This window comes from Fomitiporia mediterranea, assembly GCF_000271605.1.
Source record: "Fomitiporia mediterranea MF3/22 unplaced genomic scaffold FOMMEscaffold_15, whole genome shotgun sequence".
In the NCBI taxonomy this organism is placed as follows: Eukaryota; Fungi; Basidiomycota; class Agaricomycetes; order Hymenochaetales; family Hymenochaetaceae; genus Fomitiporia; species Fomitiporia mediterranea.
Window position 1 is genome coordinate 557,086 of NW_006760400.1, and position 21,285 is coordinate 578,370.

Sequence of the window (21,285 nt, forward strand, 5' to 3'; positions counted from 1 at the left end):
TGAGTGCAGGTGCTTCTGCACCATTGAACCACTACATGGGTTATGCGTCTCCCTTCCTTTGAATATCTCGCCCTCTTCATTTTCGGTTCCTTGGCGCCTTTATCCGCTTCTGGGGCATAACCAAATGATACAATACAAGCACCAAACTTTCCATTTAAACCACCCGCCTATTATACTAGGTACGCTGCATCTGAGTCGATGTAGGAAGTTACTGTTAACCTCACAGTCCTTTCAAGTTTATGTAGCATTAAAGAATATGCAAATGGTTTTGCAGCTCATTGAGAGCTGCATTATGCCTATATATAACATTATCAGAGAAAATATGAGAATTGTGTCTTGATCGACAAAGCAAGTTATTATGAGATGATTAGTTTATCAACGGACGAACCACAAGACGATGACTTCATAATGTCTCAGTTAGAATACATACAATATAAGGATGAGAGACACTGAGCAGTCAATTGTCACCTCACCCCTTGTCTATGTGTGCCCCCCTTAAGTTTTCCCTCTCAACAGGTTATGAGCCTTGAGCTCCCTGCATACACACATCCACTGTACACTCTAAACCCTTTACTCACATACATTTGCACACATTTGCATCATGGTTCCCCCACATACAGATACACACTGTAAACCAGCCAATGTACCTAAATACTTTGGTCAAAACATTACAATGCTTAAGACCAAAGTGAACTACAAGATGTGGCACTACTGCATTGTTTCTAGTGTTGCAGCTATGTGCTTCGAACACTTACTAAAGGATGAACCACAGAACAAAGCTGAGAGGGAGATGGCTAAGGCCATTCATGCATGCATAGTTAATAACATTACTGACACAATATTAGCAAACTATATGCACTTCAATATGTCTATCCCTCAGTTAATGAAAGTGCTTGAAGAATGCTTTAACCCTCAGACAGTACATAAAAAGGCTATCAACAAATCAGCACTATTTATTTGTAGAGACCATGTAAAACATTTTGGACATACATTAGACAGACTTGAGGAAGCATACACAACTCTGTTTACTAACAGTGATCCACCACACAACTCTACATACAAAGCAGCAATATTGCTTGCTACTCCTGAGTAATATACACACATAGTAAATATGATAATACAATCTACTGATGCCCAAAATGAAGGCAAACCAGTTGATGAACATAAGAAAGTCAAACCAAAGTAACTAATCCTTACATTACAGAATGCCTACAACAATTACTGTGCTAAACGAGCACAAGATTCTAATGATCAGACAAAGAATAATGTACACACTAATACAATGTATAAAGTCAATAAGTGGAGGAAATTCAATCTGCCAAATCTGTTCAATCTGACAAAAGCAAAATGTTTCAATTGTAGAAAAACAGTTAAACCTCCTACTGAAGCTATGAAGCTTGCACACACCAAACATCAAGCTAACATTGTGTATAAAACAAACCAAACTGCAGAAAACACAACAAACACATTTATTATTGAAAACCCAAACAAAAACAATGTTGAATTAAAGGAAAGCAACATTGAAATGAACAATAATGTCTATACTCTTATTCCAAGCAACCAGGACAAACAATTTGAACAATATGCTTCCTGGGTATGTACCAACATATTTACAAATACAATCATAGCTAACAATAAATCCTATACACAAACAATGGATTTACTCGATTCTGGTGCATTAATACATACTACTCCTTATCTATTTCGATTAACAGATGTACACAATATAACTCTTACAATTGTAACTATTGTAAATAGATTAACAATGACTCTTAATTGAGCTAGATCTATGTGTATCGAAATCCCAAAGAATATACAAGAAAGAAGTGTTATAACATTACAAAACATCTATTACTATCTACAAATGAACTTTTCCCTCATAAGTCAAGTGCTACTATGTAGGGAAGGTTATTCTTTTATGTTTACAAATGATAATTATACTATAACATCATTATGTAACGAATATGTCAGACATATATGATTGAGAAATAACTTGTATATTTTGTACAATAATCATTTGTTAAAAACAATGAACAAACTATCTATTTATGATATACATAAACACCTTGGACATATAAGTTACAATTATATTAAACGATTATTAAAGACACAACCAAGTGTACTATTAACTAAAATAACAAACTACAAAGAAAAAGAATGTATTGAATGTATAAAAGTAAATATCAAATGTACACTAATACTAAAACTACATCAATCTCCTCTTGCAAATCAATTTGGAGATCTTATTCATATTGATATCATTGGTCCTATTGAACTGCATGCATATAAGAACATATGCTACTTATTAACAATTGTAGACGATTCTACTTGTTAGTACATAATGCTCAAATTACAAACAAAATCCAATACATATATACAATATGTACAATAGACAACCAAAATATTTATACAGTACAGAGTTAAAATAAAGCTTTTACAAAGTGATAACAATACTGTATTCCTTAGTGAAGATTTCCAACAATATTTAGATTCACAAGGAACAAAACAAAGATTAACAGTACATCATACTCTGTAACAGAACAGAATAGCAGAACAAACTCATAAAACTATATTTAGAGGTGTAAGAGCATATCTAACATTTACTAAATTACTGTTTACATTATAGGCTGAAGCAGCAATTCATATTACTTATATTCATAATAGAACACTGTGTGCTACTTTAAATTACAATACTCCACATTACAAACGTTACAGAACCCACAGAACAATTGATAATATATACAAATTTGGTTAATATATTATCATTCACAATGAAAATCCTACAAAAATACAACAGTAAGGTATCATTGCTTGTTAGATAGGATTAGACAATGAAAGTAAAGGCTATAAAACTTGGCACAATAATAAAATAACCATCAAACGAAATATTCAATTTCTCAAAGGTAAACCTCCTCAAATTGAAGGGGAGAAAATAGACAATACAAACAATAATACAAACAAGTGTTTAATAATTAAAAATAACAAAATGGATGATAGAATAACAAGAACAGACAACAATGATACAGACAACACTGATCCTAATAAAAAAGGAAAAGCAGTAGAACTAACAGACTTAACAGACAACAAAGTTAAATTAACCAAAAAAGAAGTAGAACCTAAACTATGTTGATTAGAATAGAAACAGAAACTGACAGAATGTGCTATTGAGCTTGAACAACACATGGAGAATAAACACATAACAAAACACATGTATACACTTAGTGAAAAGGATGAAGATAATATTGCCATTCATTTAACAGAATTTAATACTAAAATAAGTGAAATACAATTGGATCTGACTTCATTTTATGAAGCAATCCAATGTCCAGATTGTGATTCATAGATTACAGCTATGAAAGACAAAATAAAACAATTAGAAAATCATAATACATAGGAAATCACAAATCCACACAATAATATTAACATTATTAGAACACAATTTGTCTATAAAATAAAGCAATACACTGACAATAGTATAGAAAAATACAAAGCACAATTAGTAGTTCAAGGAAACTATCAGATTGACAGCCTTAACTATCATACAGACAATTTATTTGCTCCTACTGCTAGACTATCTATAGTGCAATTAATATTAGTATGGGCAGCATCTAATAATTATGAAATACATCAGATAGATATAAAATCAGCATATCTGTATAGACAATTGATGGAAGACAAAGAAATATATGTTAAACCTCCTCCAGGTAACTTAATAGACAGATTACAGAATGGACAAATATTACAATTACAAAAAGCACTACAGTTGAAAATACCTTATTGTATCACATTATAATGTATAAATTGAATATTGTATAGCTTTCTGCCTAATCCTGGCTCAGGATAAGGGAATTATGTACAAAAATAGTCTATTACATATTGCATCAAGATTTGTGAGAAAATTATGCAAAATTCTGAGCATTTTGGGAAATTAGACTGCTTACTGTTGTGATTTTTGTACCCAGAAGCCTTACATATTGTTCTCTAATGTACTTTAATACAAAAAGAATGTTTCTGATTGACATTTCATTGCTTACAATGTCTTTGATGCTGCCACAAGACTAAGATAGGGTAGCAAAGATCTCTTCATGATATGTGGGGGAAAGTTATTTGTATTGACTAGCTTTTTCTATCTTTTTGTTTCTACAGATTCTGACTGTATTTCCTTGTATTACAAACTATTTCTTGAGTTTTACAGTAATATACACATTTACTGTACTTGTCATTGTCTTGGTTGTCTTTCTTGATGCTCTAAATATGTGCTTATTTTCTTGTCATAGTGTATATGTCTTCAAATAAATTGAAAAGTAATATCGAATTTGGGTTCCTAATTAAGTAATGTTTTCGCACGGTTACCATAATGCATATTGCTCATATTGCATAGGTCTGAGGACTCTCCCAACATTATGCAATAAGATATTTTCAACTGTATACAGATTAAAACAAGCTGGTAGAAGATAGTATAAAACACTATCTAATATACTACTTAAATACAGATTAATGAAATCTGAGCATGATAACACTGTATTCTTTGTAAAGAAGAAAGAAATAACTGTAGCCATATTATTTGTACATGTTGACAATATTACTATTGTGGCAATGAATAATAATACTATTGAAATGATAAAACAATCTATTGTATGTTATTTACAATATACAGACAGTGGCAAATTACACTAGCTACTTGGTATAGAGATTCAACATGACAGAGAGTATAGATTCATTAGGATGCATCAAACACATTATATTAATAGTATAATAGAACGTTACAAACTTACAAATGAACAAAGTGTACAAACACTTATACAGCCTGGTACACAATTAAAAACAGTATTGCAAACCAATAACAATAGAGAACAAATGTCTGATATACTATACATGAACATGGTTGGCACACTTAGATACATTGTAGACTGTATGTGGTCAGATATAGCATTTGCAACAAATCAGTTAGCTAAATACCTCAATGACCCTAGTATGGAGCATTATCTAGCACTTAAACATTGTTACATGTACTTAAAAACTATGAACAATGTCTGGCTCCAACTTGGCAGTACAAATCAAACAATATTGAACAGATATACAGACACAGATGGTATGATGCAAGAAGGGCATTGTACAATATCAGGATATGCATTTTACTTGAGCAATTCATTAGTTTTATGGTCAAGTAAAAGACAAACACTGGTGGCAAATTCAACATATAAAGCTGAATTAATAACTCTTGCAAGAGGAACACAAGAAGCAATTGTACTTACTCATTTAGCTAAAGAGATTCTGCAGGTCTCTGATGCACCAATTAATATCTATTACAATAACAATACTGTTATACAAACAGTTACATCAGACGAACTCAAATATTCAGAACGAACAAAGTATTTAGATCATAAGAAAGATTTTATTAAATGCTACATTGAGTTAGAGTACATAAATGTGAAATACATACAGACAAACAATCAATGAGCAGATATATTAACTAAAGCACTACATGTACCACAAGTCAAACATCTTACCAGTTTACTCAGACTAGTAAGAGTTTGAAGGGGAGTATTATGAGATGATTAGTTTATCAACAGACGAACCACAAGACGATGACTTCATAATGTCTCAGTTAGAATACATACAATATAAGGACGAGAGACACTGAGCAGTCAATTGTCACCTCACCCCTTGTCTATGCGTGCCCCCCTTAAGTTTTCCCTCTCAACACAAGTTCTCGTAATTGTAGCCCCTCAAATTATTTCTAATGACGTGCTAATCTTTCGTTGTTACATATGATACTGCTACAGTAGTACTGTAAGGAAGAGAGGTGCCTTTACAAGTTACAAGTTAAATGAAATCCCATGAACCATCCATGAGTCCGTATTGATTACTGTGTGTGTCATCACCTGAAGGATAAAGATAGTTAAACAGTGCTGGGGATAGATTCAGATCACCGCTTGCACAGGTGGAGCACTTGTTCATCGGTCAGTTACTGTGAGGTAAATATTGTAAGGGTTAATTAACTACTTACACTAGTTAAAACAACAGCGTCGTGCGACTTCACAGGAGGAGGTGTGGATACTTTAACTTTCCTACCGCATTGGTTCTTTCCTGAAGAATTGGAGTATTGCTTCCGTAACGAAAGGTCAATACGTCATTAGCACTAAATTTAGTGGTCTCGACATCATTTGTCAGCTTACCGCTGAGCTCATGGTAACTTGCTTTGTAGATTGTAACACGGTTTTTAGACTTTCTTTATCTGATAATATGTATCAAAATCTCGAAAACTTACAAAAGCATTTACATCTCCTTTAATACCACATGTACTTGAAAAAACTGTTAAAACTAAGCAGCTGTATTACTCCTAGTTCAACATACCTTGTGAAATCAGAGGGTGCTTGAAATACGTTAAAACCGTTGTGTGTCTGATATCGTTTATCTATGCTTCTAGAAGTAGATAGAGGTACCAAGGCACTTAAAATGAAGAGGGGGAAATATCCAGAGGTAAGAAGATGCATAACTGATGTATTGATTAAGCAAGTTGAACTCTTGGACCCTTCATATTTAAAGGAATTTGTGCTTTGTATTACAGTCCAAGACGTTTGCTTTGATGGATTTAGTTAGTTTAAAACCCCTTAGATGAAACCTTGCCCCACTGTGAATTACAATGCAAGAATGGCTTTCTTCTCAGATAGGGAAGTTTGCAGGTATTCTAACTTGTCAGTTGCTTATAAACTGTAAGTAGAGCAATATTCTTACTCTCTATGTTAAGCATGCTTTCATTATCTTGTTTATCTCTGTTCTAGTGTGAACATAAGTGTTTACTATCAATACTCTTTCTTTCAGAATCATTCTACTAACATTATTTTGACTAAGTGAGTAAAGTAAACTGTCTCTTTTCTAATAATAAGCTGTACTGTGTACACTTTTGAATCATGTGTACTAACAACTTTATCAAATATTGAGTATAGTATAGTATATTATGACTGTCAAGCAGGCTCAGTAAGAGCAGATGCTCGAGTAGGAAGGAAGGAAGGAAGGAATACATTATCTTCTTAACTGTCTACTTTTCCAGACTCTTTATTACTCAATACATATAATACAATAGTTTAAAATATTTCTTAGACACTGGTCATGAATGGCACGTAGGACTGGTTGGGAATTCTATTCAACTCAACATGATTCATCGGTTATCCTTGGACCCCTCAATATTCAGTATTCAGGGAAATGAGCCCTAAGAAAGCATTATATATTTATTAGGCTCACTATAAAATTCTTAGAATTAAATGTCCAGGTGACACTGTAGGATGGTTTGCCTGCTATTCGTCTCATGGTGCTGCGACGGGGGAGTGCAATTGGGGTCAGAAGGAACACGTTTGCATCTACCCCCCGCAAAGATACACGTGATGCCAAACTCATCCATTCGCAATGGAAGCATAGGACCTAAAATTAGGAAACTTAATCAGCCTTGAGAACGGACGCATCCAAGCACTGTCAATATGCAACTGCAGCTCAATATTTATCTACCTAAGAAATTTATGCACTTCGGCTTTTACTGATTCCGTTAAAATTCGCGGTATCGACTCATTCGGGAATCGGGCCCCTTTCCACAGTAAACTCAGCTCCTCAATACGGGACCGCTGGTATCTCGGTTTGAATATCGCAAACTCTCAAAGTGGGAGTCATATTTACTTACACTGATCCTCAATATTCATAGCAGTGCAATGAACTGTCATTCGAGGCATAGTAGATGCCAAGCATTGTGAATTATTTTCGTCAAGGAAACCATACCAGACTGCAAAGCGATACAGAAGATATTAAATAATGGGGGCACTTCTGCGGCCTGCCAGTGCATCGTTGAACCAATACGGCAGTTATGCGTCTCCCTTCCTCCAGATATCTCACCCTCTTCATTCTCACTTCCTTGGCGTCTTTATCCACTTCTAGTAGTATAACCAAACGATACAATACAAACACCGGATTTTTTCCATTTAAACCACCTACCAATTACACTAGGTATGCTGCATCAGGATCGATATAGAAATATTTGAATTCACAAATTCTTTCAAGCTCATGCGGCATTAAAGGAGATGCGGATGATTTTGTAAGTTGTTGAGAGCTGCATGTATCATTATCAGCTAGTCTAAAATCGTGTCACAATATATAAAGCAAGTTCTCGTAGCTCCAGCGGTAAGCCCACGGGTAATGACGTGCCCCTCAATTTAGTGCTAACAACGTATCAACCCTTCGTTACCAAAAGCAATATAAAACTTCCACAGGAAACATGTGTGGAAAGAGGGTCAGAGTATCCACTCCTCCTCCCGTAAAGTCGCACGATGCTGTTGTCTTAGACATGGTAGCTAAATCATTCTTATGATAATCACTTGACAGTATCTGACCTATGACCAAGTGCATCGACTGCCCAAGTGGTGACCTGGACATAACCCTAAAGCTGTTCGACTTCCTGTATCCTGGAGGTGGTGATCAGTACATTAACAGCCACGGATTGGTCGATGGAACTTGGGAATTTATCTGACCTGCAAAGATTGCTCTCTTTCATGCTCTGGTAGTACTATGTATAAAATTGAATAGCCATGAGAAACTCAACCCATTTTTGGCACAAGAATAAAACCTGAACATTGAAAAATGTTAATGCCCTCTTAGTATGAACAATTCAAAGATTTCAACTAGTCAGCTTGATACTGTGGTTTGTATTAGGTATCATTAAAAGAGTGAAGATGGTATTAGAAGTCTGCCAGTGTGAACAAAGTTGCTATTCCCCACTTCAAACCGATTCTATCAGGGAAGTTCACATTCTGTAATTGTATTAATTATTGTGAGCCAGAGGCTTATGTGGAACCACTGAATCTGAGAATTTCTGACCTTGCCAAGTTCTGCAATGCCACCAAGTAACAGTATTTTTTTCTTTGACCTTTTTGTCCAAAGAACTTCCATTGAGTCAGACGGACCAACCTTGTCTAGGATAGATGCTTCTGGAGAATTGGAACCAGCGAGCAAGTACCTGGTTCCTGCACGGCGGAGAAGCGAAAAAGACGCTCATGCATAAGACAGTAGATCACGTGAACGCATCAGCACCACGTCCCGACACGTCTTGAAAGACCGTAGCGTTGTCGACGATGTTCGCGCACAGCGCACACATTCCGCAGCCACCGCATACATCCGGCAAGCCATACCAAGGTGGAATACCGCCAACATGCACCCTATTTGCTATATATTGCTGATTGTGTTCGTTAGGTCTTCGTGCGCGTATCGACCCGGAGCAGATTCCTTCCCCGGTAGACGTTGCGGAATACGATGCGGAGCTATGGGCAGGCAAACCTCACATGACCCTTCCTGGCGACCATGTACCACTGGCAACAACGGACTGTGTTTCCATCGATCAAGGTGTGTGTCTGCCCCGCCGCTACATTTACGTGTTACCAAAACGCGAGAAACAGGCAATTCTTCACCACGTTTCGTTCGCGCAACGACATGGCACATCCCCTACTCTGCCACACTAGCCGACTCTTGTAAGGTACCTATAGCCGCGATTATTCAACCGTTTGCAGGGATTCAGCCTGGTGAGGAAGAAATCCCTGAAGTCGACTGTGGGGAGAGTGGGCCAGCACGTTGTGCGGAATGTCGAGGATATATTAATCCATGGTGCACCTGGGTATCCGGGGGTTCGAAATGGAGGTGTAACCTCTGTGGCCATTATACGGATGGTATGATCCCGCATGATAGTTCGCATATATAGCATTACTTACATTCCGATCAGTCTCGCCTGAATATTTCTGTGGTTTGGACGCAAACCAAATGCGACTTGATCATCTACAACGTCCAGAGCTGAACAAGGGCACGGTTGACTTCGTTGTTGGTGCAGAATACTTTGCCGCACATCCTCCACCGCGTATTATGCCATCTTATACTACTCCTGAAGTTCCGCCACGATCGGACTCTACTCGAATTCCTGAGCCGATGCGCATGCTTTTTACAATTGACGTGTCGCAGGAAGCGGTTCGGAACGGAATGGTGCATGCAGCATGTCAAGCAATCAGAGGCGTCTTGTATGGTGGTGAGATGGACGACGGAACAAGGATGGAGCCTTGTGTTCCGGACAAATGTTTAGTTGGGATTCTAACATTTGATACTTCATTACACTTTTATGATCTCTCGGTAAATATTTCCCTCTGTGCTATGGGCTTTATTTAATCGTTGTGTGCAGAATTACAGGGATACTGCAGCTATGCTTGTTGTGCCAGATGTCGAAGATCAAATGTTTTCGCCTTTGCAAGATAGCGCGGTGTTTGTTGATCCACAGAATTCGAGGTATGCTTCCTTCTCTCAAACTCTTTTACCTCTTTTAACGTATGCACCATCTAGGAATGTGTTGGAAAGGCTCCTTGTCTCGATTCCTGAGCGCTTTGATGCGGCACCAGGTCATCTCTGTGCTCTCGGGGCGGCAATGCGCGGGTGCCTTGCTGCACTGGCCCGACGTGGTGGCCAGGTTATCCTTTTTCAATCATCAATGTGTTCCATCGGACCCGGCGTCTCCGAAGCTCGTCTAGACGAGAGCAAGATGTACGATACGGACAAAGAGAAGCAACTGTTCATCCCGCGAGATACGATGTGGCTAGACCTCGCTGAGGAACTCGCAGAAGCGGGCATTGGCGTGTCTATACTCGCGGGTACTGGTACAATAGCATACGTGGACTTCGCTTCAATAGGTTAGTACACCTAGTCTGTTAGAAGCTATAAATAATCATGTGGGCTATAGGTGTAATCGCTAAACTGACGGGAGGCGACGTCCGCTTATTTCCTCGTTTCGACCCTCGACGCGACGGTCGAAGTCTCCGGTCGCTCGTCGCACGTATAGTGTCCCGCGAGGCTGGATATTCATGCCAGGCGCGTGTGCGCGTCTCTCGCGGACTGAAAACGCGCGCATTTTATGGTGCCCTCACGGAATCATCTGTCTCGCCTGGCGCGCTAACATTGGGTGTAATGCATGCCGACACTGCTTTTGCTGTCGAGCTTTCACATACAGGTGGTCGCAGTTCTACTCTTGATACAAGAGAATATGCACACTTGCAATGCGCACTGTTATACACCGCCAGAGACGGAGTACGACGTTTGCGTGTTCTGAACGTTGCATTTCAAGTCGCCTCACTTGCTGGTAACGTGTTCCGCTTTGCGGACTCGGATGCAACTGTTGCTTTCCTTGCAAAAGAAGGTAAACTTGATACTATTAGGTATGCTTCTGCTAAGGCTGACAGTCTTATAACATAGCTATGGGATCGTTAGCGAGTCAATCTCTATCATCGATTCGTGACACACTCACTGAGAAGTGTTCGAGTATACTCCTGGATTATCGACGGAACTGCGCTGCTGCAACGTCTCCTTCACAAGTATGTTCTCTTGTAATCGTCCCGTGTAGTAATATCGAAGCGTTGATAGATGCTCTCCCGAAGCTCATACTTCCTGAAGCATTTAAACTGCTGCCACTGTATATCCTAGCATTACACAAGAATCGTAGTTTACGAGGTATGTTGTCTTATATGTTGTACGTACTCTGTAGTTGCACTTCTGACTTTCGTTTCTTTTCTATGTAGCTCACAATGTTCCTGCGGATTTACGGAATTACTTTTCTCAGCGCCTTCTGTCGATGTCTGTTCGATCGATACTCTATCATCTCTATCCACGTTTCCTGGCATTGCATGACCTAATTGATACGATTGCGTTGCCCGTGGACTACAAGGATGGAGACCCTGCACTTACTTTTGAAACGGACGGAACGCAACTGAGGGGTTTGCAGCTACCATCACTAATGCGCAATACATTTACTGGTATGCTCTCGGATGGCTTATACCTTATAGGTATGTTTCGCTCCTTCGTGAACGTAGAAGACCAGTTAAATCGGTATTAGATAACGAGGAAGTCATGGTGTTGTGGATTGGGTCAGGCGTTTCATCGCAGATACTCATTGATTTGTTCGGAGTCGAATCTCCTCATGATGTAGATCCGACGATTGTAAGTTGTTTCTATTCGTAACTCTGATCCGTATTTTGAGTTATCGTTCGTTCGTCCTTTTCAAAGAACCGACTACCTGAGCGTCCCTCTCGTCTGTCGACTCAAATTCGTAATATCATTGCTCATAGGACAATGGAGCGTTCCGGTGTCTCGTCGCGCTTGATGATTGCCCGGCAGAATTTGGATGCTGCAGAGCTTGAACTAAGTGATATGCTTGTAGAGGATAGTAATTGTGGAGCGATGAGTTATATTGATTGTAAGTGGCGTCTTTGTGTGTCTTTGCGTATCCGGTGAATTGATATGATAAAAATTCTGTCAGACCTATGTTTCGTGCACAAGCAGATCAATCATGCGGTTGGTTTCTCCTCTTTCTTAGAGAGTATTCATTTGTGATTTTCTGACGTATGTTTGTTGTCCGCAGCTAACGAATAACACCTCTATTGAATCTCCAAGCAGCTTTGGTCTTCGTGGGACGCCGTGGTAGGAGCAGAATAAAAGTAAATTTTAAAGTAATATGTGTTTGCGATCTATTGGTACATAGGAGGTATGCAGACAGGATTGTCCTCTTCACAATAGGACTGTATAATACAATGTGGCTAAAAGCGGATTGCAGTAAAGGTGACTATGCACAAATAGATGGATTATTGCTACGTGAGGTTTGAGTTCATAGTTGCTCACTCCGAACGCGCCCTCGACGTGAGGCGGCCCTCGTTGACTTCGCGCGCACCTGACGTTTCGCCTTGTGCACAATGGCAGCCTTTTGCAAGTCAAGTAGAGTTACAGCGGCAACGCATATCTCACAAGGGCACTGTTCACTCGGACATTCAGGAGCAGGTTTATTGGTCTTTACTCCTGCTTTCGAAGACGCGCTCTCGGTTTCCTTTGGGAGGTAATCTGTGTTTTCTTTTTCTTTTTCTTCTGCTCGTCGCTTTACTGCAGCTCGAGTCGAAGGATATGCTGAACGGGGTGGGGGGCCATTACTATACAACGATCATACGTTTATATGGTACGGGAGTCATATGCAGTAAAGCTTAACATACCGTTGATCCCAAGTACGTGCCATATCAATCGACTACTAGTACAAAGAAGATTATAACGGATACTCGCGGAGATTTAGAGATGCTGATATTAATCAAGTTGTTAATGAGTGGCTTTAATTACATGGGTGACTTCATTACCGTGAGTGTGCGGAAGTAATGGGTAGAAGGAAGATCAACGTGTTCTGGGAGCTTGCCCTTTATATAGAATAGCAGATCTGGCCACACGTTCAGGTGCTTTGATAAATCTGTCTAAGCGAACCTCAATGTGGCCAATCTGCTTATGCGTTTGGACTTATGATCAAGGTTCCTTTGTTGTTTGACGGGCCTAGTACTCTTTATATTCAATAACTACCACACTTTTAAGAGATACCGTATTACAGAAAAGCAAATGCGTCCTGTGTATCCTGCGCATATAGTTATGATATGTGTGGCTTACTGGTGCCGATCTTTGGAGCCTGAGACCTTTCTGAGAATTTGTTTGAAAGGAAAGAACTGTGCCCTGCCTACATCACTTTACTGAGCGAGAACTGTAGTTGTTTAGCAATACCTTCAATCTGCTTACTGTATTGACTAAGGCATATACATTTCATTTTCGAGAAGGTTATCAATGAATCAAGCTTTCTACAACAATAGTGAGGTGCCCGCCAAAGTACAGTACTCAGAGTTAAACCTTTAGTCAAAGCTCCATTCCCCTGTCAGAACTCCTTGACTCTCGTCTCCAAGCTTACTGAAAAGTGAAGGACTCAAGTCGAGTCCTCCTTCCGGACATCCTGGGCACTGCAAACCGAGTTAGACATTGTTTACCTAGCTCTGTATTGTGAGAAGCAATATTACCTTGTCCAAGATGGTTCCTTTCGCTGTCTTGTCTCCAACTTTGATGGTTATCTGCTTGCCGCACTTATCACCATTACCATATTGCTGTGCATTAAGAGCGATAACCTGCAGAACACCGTTTCAGGACACTGCACGGCTGAGAATACTAATATGTAGTAAAGGTACGAACTGGGTCGTTAGCAGAGCTAGTCTTTCCGCACGCTCCTCTGTGCATGCCAGTGTCAGTAGAATCTATCTGGAAAGTATGTGGACGGACCTACAAGCCTGGGTCATAGTACGTTATCCTTGCATTCTTGACTGTGTCTGCTGCATTAGCAATAGGAAGAGCTATAGCAAGAATGCTCGTAAGGAGGATACTGTAGACCTTCATTCTAATGCTAGTGTCGCAGGCGGTTGTACTTGAGAGATTGTAGTAACTGGTTGCTTGAATGAATAACTTGTTACATTCAAGCCAGTTATAAGCAGGCCAGAAACTAGATGGCACTTGGGTTAATTTTCAACTTCCGCCCAGTTCTCTAGCAAAGTCAGTGAAGTATATATGAACCACAAAGATAGTATTTGCATCTCGGTCCTCAGATGAGCATTGCTCTCAACTGAAGAGAATGTATTCGGCAAAACACTAGTTGAAATTGTGCAACAGACAAATACAGTACCAGCTCCACAGACACTAGGAGGCATCCAAGGCAAATATTAATCACTGAGGCCTGATCTACCTTGTTACTGTAATGAGAGCATTGCCATAAGGAAGATACAGATCACGAATACATTGGGTCGCCACGTGTTTATATTTTTGGAAACCACGGAACTTTCCTGCCACTGGAGTTGAGTTTGCATTGGATAATAGACATATATGTTGACGTTAAAATCGAGCCGCTACCTTATGTGTCTTCAAAGTTGTACGCTATTTTAAGACGGCGTGTGCATTGTTGCCAGGAGAAAAAGAGCATCTTGAGCATGCGGCTCGCATTGCGTGCATGGATAACCTATCATTCGTGCACTCTTTAGGACTGCAGAATAATACTATGGACGTTCTTTAGATTGCTGGTTGTTGCACATTTGGTAGCTTGGGGTCATTGATAGATTACAAAGAACCAGTTTTAGAAACTCTTTTACACAGGATCGGGTTGGTTTCCTCGCCGTGTTTGCTTCTGACAAGTATAATAATCTTATTAAACCTATGTAATACCAACTGTAGTAGAATGTTTACAACTTGAAAAAATACACTTTCCTGCTTATTGTATGTACTGAATAATCTGAGCCAATCTCTAATCTGACCAAACCTGACCCAGCTGATCAGTACAGGTTCTAGGTCAAGTTAAGAGTCAGCTCAAAAATCTCTCTGATTCGGCCTGACCTGGCCTAGAAAATCACGAATATTGTCATTTTCCAAAGTCCAGGCTCTATTGACTCCATTTATACACTAACATTACAAGACAAGTGCTGAGTCTGCTAACAAGGAATATATTTCTCTCTATATTTACTCAGTAAAGTCAGCAATAATTCAAGACACATCATTCACTACAGATTCATAAATTCTGATCTATATCCCAAACACAAAACTTGGTACATCCACAGGAGTACATACAGAGTTTACAATATTCTATCACATGAGCAGATACAGTATTTCCCAAGCAGCAGCCCAACCCAACCAAGGAGATTGTATTACCATTAACCCAGCACATTACGGGCCTCTATTAACTTTCGCGCGAATGCTCAGACGAAATTCCATGAGCCAGTGATTACGCCAACAGAAAGAGGGGCAAAGAATTGGAATAGGCCCTCGCTAAGGTCCAGTCCGTTTGCCGGACAACCAGGACACTATAAACAGAAGCAGTAAGGATGGAAGGTCCATTATGCCGCGATAATGTAAAGAAGCTCGCCTTGTCAATGATCTGAGCAGTAGCGGTCTTTCCATTGGCAGTTATAGTGATGTCCTTGAAGCAGTTGGGTCCTGGGAAGCCAGATCCGAATTGCTAGTAGCGATGTCATTCAATGATCAATGCTTTAAACACGTGCTTATATTTACCTGTGCATTCAACGCAACAACCTATTGGAAGTCAGAAGGACCTTAACTGAGTTGATGTTGATTCTGAATAAGAGTAAACTCTTACAAAGGCGCTGTTGGAGCCTACGACCCCACAAGCGGAACTGTATGTTGTAAACATCATCAGTATATTCAATACCATAGTTGTCGCAAACTGGTGCTTACGTGCCGACGCTGGGGTCGTAGAACGTCAACCTCGCATTGGTGAAGGCGCGCTTCTCGATGTCGACAGCACGCGCAGTCAAGTTATATTCGACCGGGCTCGCATAAACGGCCGCGGGCATAATGGCAGCGAGCAGAGAGAGAGCAGAGATGGTCGAAAAACGCATGGCGGAATGAGAGAAGAGTAGACGATTTCGATGCTGAACTGCGAAGGAAGAGCTTGAAGTCTGCAGAGACAACTCAAGTTGCTTCTCCTCGAATTTAGGTATGCCTCTTTATACCTTCTCCTACGCCTCTGTTTACCTATATTAGGGCCGTTAAGGACGACTAATTTTTGCATACAAGCAGCCAAAATCACTTCATGGGCGCACTCTCCCGCCGAAGGGATGGACGCCGACGTTTTGATCCGTCATCAGTGTGCCTGAGGCTCGATCCGCATTCCCATCGAATATTCTCATCGAAGTAGGCAAGTAAAAGTGGTAGATATACTAATTTGAGCTGAGAAAGCGCCATTCAAGAGTTTTCCTCACACTTTTAGGAAAAGTTGTAACTGTCAGGCTTTCACGCAACAGAAACTGAATATGTTCACTCGGGATGTCGCCCCGGATTTGATTCCAGCCGATACCCAAACGCGCGCTTCGGTAGTGAAACATTAGATGACGACCTCAGCGCATCTTAGGCATGACAACTGTCATATAGCAGTCGATGAAAGTGTGAGAAAAAACTTGATATCCTCATATTCATGTTAAGAAAGACGCTCACCCGCGTTATGCTGTGTAATAGCGAAAGCACTGCACTTTGAGCACTGCAACACGGTGTCTGTGCCGTGTTGCCATAGACATCGTACTGCGGCAACACCGGGAGTTTCAATAAACGTGCGTGCCTTAACGTATGGTTAAATTCAAGCTACTTAACAAATACCATGATCTTAAGTGCGCAGAACAGGAGTTGATCGGTATCCTTTAGGCCAGACAATATAAAAGAGGCTTGAGGGATATACAAAGTTCCGACAGAGCGTTTAAACGTGGTGGAAGACTAGTGCCTGGAAACTATGTCGGCTTGGCATTATGTTGCCCAAGATGCAGCACCATGCCAGGTTAGGATGAAACTAGTCAAGAACTAGCTTCTCATTCGACAGAGAGCGCCTGGGAATCACGACATAAATCCGTTCCAATATGAAGAATTCGGGAATAGCTACTCCAATACTTCGCGGCAGGTAGACAGGACAAATCATTGAAAAAAGCAACGCCAAATGTCTGAAGACTTTCCAGGCAGGTTGTATATCGGCACTTAGCCAATGACGGAGGCCATTCGAGTAGCCGAGAGTTGAATATCACAGTCAGTCCTAGCGTCATAATGTGAGCCTATATTTGTGTGGGCGGCAATACCATGGCGCTGACAGCGAGTTGAAGAAGTCAAAACGTGTGAGAAAGCAGCTCGCGGTACACTGAGTCAAAGTAAACACAAACAACACCAAACTCCGGTGTATGAAAACCCGTTGTCAATGTCACTTCAAGATCGTTAGTCGTTATCTTCTGCAGTTACAAGATAAGTAAACTCCGGCATTGATAAAAGCAGTAGAAGCCTACATTACGACTAAAAGACACTTTACAGTACAAATTCTGAGAGGGTGTAGCCGTGACAATAGGTTTGGAATTTGAACACAGGGTATTTTTTTGCGCCTGATTTTTTAGCGGATTAGGGCATCCCACGCAACACGACCAGTATTCTAGAGTACACCAATCGGCGGGGCTCTCCTACTCACTTTTCCATGAATAAATCAGGTGTCCTGTAGCACAACTGTGACAAATCAGATGAATGCTAACAAGGATTTCATAAACGCGACGTGTCAGTACGGGCCGAAACCAACAGTAAATATCGCGATAGCAAACACTAGAATGGCAACGAGATAATTCTTGTGAAACATGCAAAGTTAGGGGACCGACAGCCTCGTTCAAGAACCTGCAATGCCCCCGTCACCTGCAGTCTCGCCATTGTCATCCTCAGCAGAGTTTATTGCATCCCGTTTCTTCTTCAGCTTTCTAGCTTTCCTATCCTCCTTTAGTTGCTCCCGGTCAATCCGTGGATCACGCACGTAAGTCAGCGTGCGGACGAAGCCGTCACCTCGTGTATCCATCCAAGGACGACCTACATCCGACCGTCCACGAGCTACTGCAATATCCACTGATGGTGGTGGTACTCGTTCTGGTGATTCCTCCTTGCGCGTCTCTAGACGATTCGAGTTGGAATTAGAAACGAGCGTAGGCGAGGATCCGTAAGATGCCACTGTTACACGCTTTGTCTTTGAATTCAATGAAAGCACTTTATGTGATTGGGCGGCCCTGTTCTGTTGTGCCTGTGAAGATGCATCTCCTCCACTAAGTGAAGGGAATGCTCCAGCTGCTTGGCGAGCATCGTCCCTTGCACGTTCTGCTTCCTCTTCTTCCTTTGCGATCGTGTCAGAGAGCTCGACTTGTAAACGGGACAATAAGATTTCCTTAGTGGTAGGTGACAACAAGACCGCTGAGCAATGGGGACATGCGTAATATGGTTTGTTGAGCAAACAAAGAATTAGCCCGCAACTTGAGCAAATCGGATGATACGGTGACGGTTCATGTGTTTGTGCTGCGATAAGTAGTGAGCGGAACATTCAGATATTCAGAGAAATTTTCAGCTCACCCAGGCAGAAACAGCCTCCTTTAGGGTCCTTCTGATCTCCGGGCTCAATTTGCAGTTTCTTGATGGTCGTTTCGATTGAACGTACTGCTACGCTCTTCGGAGGCTGTTGGGCTGCTCCTTCCCTCGCTTTCCCTCTATTCTTGGGTGTACTGGACGGAGTATTTTGCGGCTTGATACGGTCTGATAATATGGATGATTGCGTCCAAGGTGTTCGTTTATTCATGTTCTTTGAATTTATGCGACAAATGATTGCAATTGAGTTACTTGAGAGAGTGAAGTCTGGAATTGAGAAACAGCGCACGTGCGAGTCCTATGAAGTTTACCTAAGCGGCTTCTTTAACGGCACCTTAATAAAGCTTGCCAGCAGCATGAATCACTGCTTGCTTCATCCCACGTACACCGAGTGGCCACGCAAGCATTAAGGTAAACGACAAGGTGAATTTCCCGCTCGCTTGCGATGGTTACAAAGTGAGTGCGTCAACCTTGGTAGACTGCTTACATTGGCGTTCGTAGTACAGACCGGAAAGACTGCAGGGTAAGTATTGACCACCCATTTACCGTGAGCAGCAACCCTAGGGTAACGCTTTTCCTCATTGTGAAGACTTGGTTTGGGTATGCGGCAGGTCTTTCCATCTTATCGCTTTTCTTTCGCACTCGTTCCATTAGTGAAAGGGGTATTGCTGAGGTTATTTGGTAAGGAATTTCGTCTATGTCGGACAAACCCTTGCAGGGACAGATCATTTTAATACAAGTCATAATATATGACCCCACGTTCGATAATGCCGTGATCTCAAATGTTCCAGAGTGGCTTCCAGCTATGGTTATTAGCACTCTCCAGCAGGGGGGCGGCTGTGTCGCGAAGGCCCATTGCAATGCGCGTTCCATCTGGGGAGTACGCAATTGATTCGGCCGTGGCTCTGTATATGACGGTTCACTTGTCGAGGCTATTGGTTACTCTCTGGATGGAACCCGCACCCCTTATGGGCTTCTGACACCTGTCGGCACTTTCTGTTTGTTCGCGACATAAATGTAAAATCATACTCTGTTTGATGTTGGTTGACACATGCTTTATTATTTTATGATAATTAAAGTGCGAAATTGTGTTATTTGAAGTCAAATACAAGTAGTATGTCTTCATGCACCAGTTCCTCCAACATGAATATTCACTAAGTCTTTTAATCAGTCTCGCAGGCTACTCGTTCTTCCGTGAAGTGATGTGTAGTACACGTTAGTGAGTTTGAAACACCGGATTTGGAAAACGGCTTTGCTAGTTTACCTGATACGGTGTCGGAGTTTGACACTTTATTTTACTTGCGTTGATTTCAGATTATGTTATTCTAGTGATCCGATGATGTGGGAGCTATTTATTGTCAAGAGAGGTGAAGCTGACCGGGTACACGCCGTGAGTGTTGCTTTTATTATATTTAAACCTATTGAGCATCCATATGAAATACGGAAAAGGAAACTTGCTTGAAGAATAAATGACAGATTTACAGGCAGAAGGACATGGACTTTTCTTCGAGCTCAGCACTCGCGGCGGCAGCCCCAACGCATCAGAGAAGGCTTTTTAGTGGCTCTATTTGTCTGGGATGATCTTAGGCTCGGTGAATCAAGTGATAAAGACTGGAGATCATTGGTGCTCCCTAGTCCTATTTGGTACAGTTACGTATACAGCACGAATTCTGTGGAAAGCATGATCAATACGCCTCCTTTACTTTTCACGCGCTTGCGTTGACTATTGAGAACCAAGCTTGCAAACCGGATATGGCCGACTCGGAACGAAACGACAGGATGTAACTGCTTCGAGAAGATGTTGCATTCGTAGCTTTCAAGGAGTGGGCATCTGCCGTGCGCTCTAACGGATCTACCTTACAATTTCGACTCGAAATCAATCTTCTTTGGTTTCATATCTCCGCGACTACGAAGCTGACAAAGTTGTGTCAGCACGTCGACGACTTCGGAGTATCGCTGCCATATACCATTTTTAGTAAGTTTCAATCAGTGGGTACCGTATTAACATTGACCAGGATCCTCCTTGTCTTCTCCCTTACTCGTTCAGCGCTTGAGGCGACGTTTCCGGCATCGGGCGGAGCGTCGGGGAGACGCTATCGATCATCGTGTTTCGTCGAGTATGGAGATATTCTTTTCTTTCACGGATCTTGCAATTGTCCGGATCCATACATGCTTGATATGATATTTCTGAAATTTCGCTATATAAAGGGCTATGAGAGCCTCAGTTAAAACAAGCCTTGCTCAACAGTCGCTCAATCCAGCTAACTTCCCACTCTTCCAAGCTTTCTGCTCTATCACTACCATGCGCGTCTGGGCTCTTGTCACCGCTTTCCTCATCGAGTCCTTCGGCCAGTCACCTGCTGAAGTTGATAATAATCAAATCGCAAACGGTAACCAAATCGTCCTGGACTTTGGTCTTGACGCAAACATGACCATGGATGCCATGATGCTCGGGCAGACCTATGATAATGCCCGTTTGACTTACTATGACATTACCGTTGGAACGTG

General features: G+C 41.1%; 4 protein-coding genes across 4 annotated transcripts; 1 reads left to right on the forward strand and 3 right to left on the reverse strand.

The window, feature by feature from the left end:
• Nucleotides 1–9,116: 9,116 nt before the first annotated feature.
• FOMMEDRAFT_113703 (uncharacterized protein) lies at nucleotides 9,117–12,612 on the forward strand (the record flags this gene model as incomplete). Its single annotated transcript, XM_007270958.1, has 14 exons — nucleotides 9,117–9,177; nucleotides 9,235–9,384; nucleotides 9,438–9,704; nucleotides 9,758–10,155; nucleotides 10,205–10,308; nucleotides 10,363–10,706; nucleotides 10,757–11,209; nucleotides 11,266–11,384; nucleotides 11,448–11,520; nucleotides 11,589–11,852; nucleotides 11,903–12,006; nucleotides 12,073–12,262; nucleotides 12,326–12,360; nucleotides 12,428–12,612. The coding sequence occupies 14 exons, from the start codon at nucleotides 9,117–9,119 to the stop codon at nucleotides 12,488–12,490; spliced, it is 2,625 nt and encodes an 874-aa protein (XP_007271020.1). The 3' UTR covers nucleotides 12,491–12,612.
• A 1,106-nt stretch (nucleotides 12,613–13,718) lies between these two features.
• Nucleotides 13,719–15,850, reverse strand: FOMMEDRAFT_95827 (uncharacterized protein; the record flags this gene model as incomplete). The annotated part of the gene is made up of 2 exons (XM_007270912.1): nucleotides 13,719–13,823; nucleotides 15,707–15,850. Coding segments are annotated over 2 exons (249 nt in total), but the record flags the coding sequence as incomplete, so codon positions are not given.
• Nucleotides 15,851–18,018: 2,168 nt separating this feature from the next.
• FOMMEDRAFT_113707 (uncharacterized protein) lies at nucleotides 18,019–18,988 on the reverse strand (the record flags this gene model as incomplete). The annotated part of the gene is made up of 2 exons (XM_007270959.1): nucleotides 18,019–18,711; nucleotides 18,766–18,988. The coding sequence occupies 2 exons, from the start codon at nucleotides 18,986–18,988 to the stop codon at nucleotides 18,041–18,043; spliced, it is 894 nt and encodes a 297-aa protein (XP_007271021.1). The 3' UTR covers nucleotides 18,019–18,040.
• A 204-nt stretch (nucleotides 18,989–19,192) lies between these two features.
• Nucleotides 19,193–19,629, reverse strand: FOMMEDRAFT_143037 (uncharacterized protein). The gene has a single exon (XM_007270960.1). It carries the CDS (start codon nucleotides 19,519–19,521, stop codon nucleotides 19,261–19,263), a length of 261 nt encoding a protein of 86 aa, XP_007271022.1. The 5' UTR covers nucleotides 19,522–19,629; the 3' UTR covers nucleotides 19,193–19,260.
• Nucleotides 19,630–21,285: the final 1,656 nt, after the last annotated feature.

Bases quoted from the DNA above. Each gene is read 5' to 3' on its own strand.
- FOMMEDRAFT_143037 (XM_007270960.1), bottom strand. From the start codon at position 19,521: ATGACTTGTATTAAAATGATCTGTCCCTGCAAGGGTTTGTCCGACATA.